Below are 5942 nucleotides of genomic sequence, written 5' to 3' on the forward strand. Positions count from 1 at the left end.
TGTGTGTGTGTGTGTGTGTGTGTGTGTGTATGTATGTGTGTGTATGTGTGTGTATGTACGTATGTGTGTGTATGTATGTATGTATGTATGTGTGTGTGTGTGTGTGTGTGTGTGTTTATGTGTGTATGTATGTGTGTATGTATGGGTGTGTATGAATGTGTTCATATGTATTTGTGTGTGTATGTGTGTGCGTATGTATGTGTGTATGTATGTATGTATGTATGTATGTGTGTGTGTGTGTGTGTGTGTGTGTGTGTGTGTGTGTGTGTGTGTGTATGTATGTATGTATGTATGTATGTATGTATGTAATAGTCCTTTATCCGCCTCTGTGTGTATACACGGCTCTATTCAATATCTACCTTGTATGATATTTCAAAATTCTCTCCTCCCCATATCTGAAGCCCTGGGTCATACAGACCCAGCTCAAAGAAGAAGTCTCTCTCTATAGCAAAGAGCCCCCCCGCCATGGCTGGAGACCTGCAGGTTCAAAACAGACACATATCCAGAAACAGACTAATAGACATGCTCAAACTGTGTATCTTTCACACTGAAGCTTACTCTCTGAACATCAAATAATGAAACCTTCTATTCCTTTATTCTATATCACACTTTAAAAGGGGGAGGCTGTGGCGCAGTGGACTAGTGCGTTGGTGTTTGGATCGGGGGTCACAGGTTCAAACCCCTCTGCAGTCAGCATGTCGTTGTGTCCCTGAGACACTTCACCCCAAATTGCTCCTCTGGGGATTGCCCACAGTATTGAAAATGTAAGTCGCTTTGGATAAAAGCGTCTAACAAGTGACATGTAATGTAATCATGTAATGTAAAATGCTGAATTATCTCTTAACATTGGCATCTACATTGCCCTTAAATAAAGGTCAGCCATTATAATCCAAGTTTTTGTCAAATTCAGAGAAATATCTCCTCACGATCAGCTAGCTGTGTGTTCTGTGTGCTGAAACAGAATGTGCTGTTCATACACAGCCCTGTAAATTACATGTGAATACAACAAATACAAAACTGTTCCCATGAGAACGGGCGAGAGGAAGGAGCACTGACGGGAGACGGTTTGGGTGCGGAGTCCAAATATAAACTCTAGAATTGCATACTCCACCTTCAAAGCCCAGACAGTCAGTTACTGTATTAATAATAACAACATCAACAACAACATAGAACAATAAGATATGAGTAGAAGGAAAGTGGAGAGAAAAGACTGACAATGAGACAAGATGAATGAAACATTGGAGGAAAGTGGGGGTGATGGTGCCCCCGTCCGAACCCAATCCACACCAGAAGTTCCCGTGAAGACCAAACAAAATGACAAACTCATCCCGACTCTGCTTCTAAATTCAGGTTTAACAATCTCACTTAAGGCAGGGCTGATGGTGTCATATCCCGTTAAAGTCCCTGTAGTTCAAGTAGACAAAAAGAAAAAAAGGTAGATTCACTGACTTGGGCCCAAAAAACGGGAAAATTACTTGCTAAACAGGACCAATGAAAACACATAGGACGAAGAGAAGAAGACGTACGAGAGTCAGTCCCTGTCTGGAGGAAACAAACAGGGCCCACAGTTAACTCCCAATATTAGAAAGATTGAGGCCCACACGCAGACAAGAGACAGGACAGGAGTGAGCTACTCCCCATCAGAGGAGTTGCACACTTTGGGTTTAGTTGGTTAGTTGTAATATTCAGTATGGGAGGACTAAATAATGTGATGTATACAAGTTTTGCACATTTGAAAGATCTGAAGAGTTTGTATTAAGTATTAACTGATGGCACCTTTCCACCCTGCATAAATATTTCAGTTATTCAGGTTCATTTTTGAGTTGGTTTCTGTGTTTTACTGCTCTTGCTAAAATACAATAAACTAACTTGTGAAGATTATTTGTCCAGATGAGTCAGGAGGGGTTGGTTTTCTGTACCTATATGGCTCAGTCTGAGTTTTTCTCCGTTTTTTTTCTTTGTCTCCCAGAGGAACTCTCTTCCAGAGCATGCTCCAATCCCAGGCTCCCCTAGCGAAGCCGTCCTCGTCTCCTCCACCCTGGGGCTCCATGGTGTAACTCTGGCCGTTGATAGAGTCGATCAGAGGCACCGTAGACACCGTTCTGACAGAGTGGGGATGGGGCCATGCATTCAAGACACATGGGGGGAAGAGGTGTAGGGGTGGTGTACATGAAGGAAAGAAAAACAGGCAAAGACGCATAAAAGTGCCGGTGGGGTTTCAGAGACCAAGACAGCGTGAGACACAGTGGAGGAGAGGACAGGTGGGACAGAGGGATAGGAGATGGAGACACAAACAGAGAGGGATGAGGGTTAGCATGCTGTGTGTACCGGTAGGGCTGCGTGGTGTGTTTTCTCTTGTCCTTCTCTCTCTGGCTAAGAGGAACTCTCTTCCAGAGCAGGCTCCAATCCCAGGCTCCTCTAGCCAGGCCGTCCTCATCTCCACCCTGCTGTGGCTCCATAGTGTACTCATTACCATCTATATAGTCTATCAGTGGTACTGTGCATACTGTCCTGCGCGCGCACACACACACACACACACACACACACACACACACACACACACACACACACACACACACACACACACACACACACACACACACACACAGTATAGTAAGCGGAAGTCAACACTTGCTGTGATTAGTACTGTGTTGTGCAGTGGCTCTGCATAATGATATATGCCCATGATAGATACAAAATCAAGAACAATATTATTTAAAGTATCTGATATTAATCCACAATACCCAGTGTCTGTATTAGGCTGGGATGATGCTTTCAGTGTCCATAATGAGTTATACAGCTGAGAGTGTTGTCTGTGTCATTACAAAACCTGACAGCACAGTGTTTCTGTTCTGCATGCAGCAGCAGCAGCCCTTCAGGCTGGACTGACACATGGGGAAACTTCATGTCCAAGACAAATGCATGAATTCAGGTGCACATCATAGATCACAGAAACTCCCCTAAAATGAGCAGGATGTACATACAACCTGCAGAATTGGTTTCAGCACATACAATGCTCAACGCTGTAGTGCTGATATTAAAAAGTGAAGCCATGCTTTGTAGCCCTGCGGCTAGACTCTTCTTATGCATAACTATACTCTGCATGAAACAGAATACTGCAGCATCAGCTGAGAGCAGAAGCTATTTAATACATACATAAGAATATACACAATCTCAAAAACATCTGTGAAATAATAGCAACCCATACATCTCTATCACTTGGTCAGGATTAAAAATGTATAATGATGACTTTGAATGTGCTGCAGGACAACCCTTTAGATAGGAATAAAGGAAAGAGAACAAATGTGGACTTCTAGCCCACTTCCACTCCCCGTTACTTTACTGTATGTCTATCCATTCCTAATAATATACCTTGCTAGAAGGCCAATTGCCCTCCAGGGATATAATGAGGTTGAAAGAAGGTTATATTTGATTACAGATATCAAGATTGAACTGGACACCAACACTGATGATGTTATGAGTAAAAGTTGCTTTTTGCATGCACCAAGAGTAGCTTACTGATGATCTTTGTCAAATAAATTCTCGCATAAAATGTATCACAAAGTTTTCTGTATGAACCGTACCTACTGCCTAACAAAAAAGGACCAGTAAATACAAATATATTGTAAATGTTTAAATAAATAAAAAGACATGTGCTGAAAAGAAATATGATTAAAATAACGGACTGCAATAAGTAATAAAGCAGTCTGTAAACTCTATTGGATAACGGCCAGATCAACAGTTGTGTGTGTGTTTGTGTGTGTGTGTGTGTGTGTGTGTGTGTGTGTGTGTATGTTGTGTGTGTGTTGTATGTTGTGTTGTGTGTGTGTGTGTGTGTGTGTGTGTGCATTGTACACAGCTCTATTCAATTTCTACCTTGTATGATATTTGAAAAATTGTGTGTGTGTGTGTGTGTTACCTGTCTTTTGAAATAGGAGCAACCAGTGGAGCATACCAGTTGACTCCAACCTCACAATGAGCATCCAGGTAGATCAGCACCTGGAACATAAACATGTCTGTTTTGCTTTGTGTTTAAAAATAATGTCACGTTGTCAGTCTGATCAATGCTACCAACTGTGTTTCAGACTTGGTATAAGTTAGGTTTCAGTAGTTGTGGTAGTAGGAGGCGGGGATCATACCGTACCTGTCCTTTAGTGGCCTTCAGTGCTCCTATACTCCTGGCCTGGATCAGTCCTTCTCTCTTCTCATTCCTGAAGAGTTTTACAAGACCGTTCCACTGCTTGATGTAATCAACCAAACGCTCCTTCAGATGCTCTACACACACACACACACACACACACACACACACACACACACACACACACACACACACACACACACACACACACACACACACACACACACACGACCTTTATTGTGCACTGAGACATTCCACTGGGCATTGATGTGGAGCCCTGGTCTCAGAGGGAATCATATGTTGCTTTGCTCCGTGGGCCAAGAACACACTGTTAATTCCCTTGCCAAACAATGTGACTTCACCATGGTGACAGAGGTTGGTAGTCTGCTATTTAGTTTTCACATAAGTGCTAAGGGAGGGCTCCTCCTTTCTGTGGTTGATGCTGAATTGTTCAAGATATAATCATATTGTGACCCCCCCCCCCCAATCATTATACTGTAAGTGAGGAAAGCAAACCCACCTTTGTTGCTGAAGTCATCTATCATGACTATCTCAGCCAGGTATCTACTGGGAGTCCGCTTGATGACACTGTGGATGGTTCTCATCAGTGTAGACCAGCCTTCATTATGGAAGACTATCACCACACTGGAGGTCATCAGTCTGTCATCATAATGCCAGTACTTACACCTGCAGAGGTGGGACAGAGTGCAGAGGGCAGGTCAGCTATACTTATGTTACACATTTTCTAATTCAACAGAAGTGCACTTCTGTATGTTTGGAACTGTACACTGTATACATGTGTTTTATTGTATAAAATGTTGATAAAAACATTGTTTAAAAAAGAAATGAATAGGGACCCTGAAAGATTTTTACTGCAAGAGACTTTCCAGATATTTCAATATTTTTAAGTATTGCTAAGTGTGCTTTATCTATGGAGACAGCATTCAGGCAGCCTCTCACTGAGACTCACACCAGGAACTATGCAGTCGTAAGTCAATTTCCTCAAAGTTTAGGATGTGGGTTTGTCGGGTTACCGTTTTAGTTATTGTCATTTGAAGCTGGACGTGAATATATCTTCTGTGTTAGTAGCTGGATGTGACCTTAAAGACAATAGAGAACCGCAGTGACGCGTCGAAAAACCCGGAAGTAAACTTCTTCCGGTTCCTTCATGAAAAACCAATGCAAATTCTCCATAGGATTTTGGAAAATAGCTCGAAATAAGGTCTGTGGTTGACACACATTTAAGAGGGATCACGTTTTGTTCAGCCGGATAATCTCCACATGTCAACCCTACTTTTATAATTTTTGAATCATAAATCTAGTCGCCAAAAGCGAAATGCTAACGTTATGCTATAAACGAACTACAAGCCAGTACAGCAGCAGGGTCGCACGACTTCAACGTCACGCCAACTTAAGATCGTTTCAACTGACTTGCACTGAAACTGCACTTTGAACACTTTAAATATATTAACATTTTAAACTGTATACCCCGGTTATCTAGGCCCTTTTTGTTTTGTTTAATGTATACCACGTTTATCTAGGCCGTTTTATGTATACATGTCACACTGTGGGAAACGATATTTCTGGATGTATAACATGACAATAAAGCTGATTTTGACTTTCGCGTGCTTGCATATTTTAACAAAGCTTTTCATTTTAGCCACACTGAATTTAACTAGAAGTCATGGCTGTGTCAATTACCAGTCTGATATCGTTTTACAAAGATGACAAGAAGAGTGTAGATAGAGGAGAGAACCACTACAAGCCAGGACACGTTACAGTGCAGCCTAGATGAAGGTGTGCT

At 42.0% G+C, this 5942-nt stretch overlaps 1 protein-coding gene across 1 annotated transcript in view; it reads right to left on the reverse strand.

Annotated features, from left to right (window-relative positions):
- LOC104952712 (N-acetylgalactosaminyltransferase 7-like) overlaps window positions 1–4825 on the reverse strand; it is a gene marked incomplete at its 5' end in the record, with an annotated part of 10493 nt that extends 5668 nt beyond the window's left edge. Inside the window, 5 exons of the mRNA XM_010779577.1 lie at window positions 348–477; window positions 1920–2102; window positions 3920–3999; window positions 4145–4275; window positions 4659–4825. Of these exons, the coding sequence (XP_010777879.1) occupies window positions 348–477; window positions 1920–2102; window positions 3920–3999; window positions 4145–4275; window positions 4659–4825 (691 nt within the window). The remainder of the gene's footprint in view (window positions 1–347; window positions 478–1919; window positions 2103–3919; window positions 4000–4144; window positions 4276–4658) is intronic.
- Window positions 4826–5942: the final 1117 nt, after the last annotated feature.

The sequence above is a fragment of the Notothenia coriiceps genome, unplaced genomic scaffold (assembly GCF_000735185.1).
Source record: "Notothenia coriiceps isolate Sejong01 unplaced genomic scaffold, NC01 NC01_scaffold00020465, whole genome shotgun sequence".
NCBI lineage: Eukaryota > Metazoa > Chordata > Actinopteri > Perciformes > Nototheniidae > Notothenia > Notothenia coriiceps.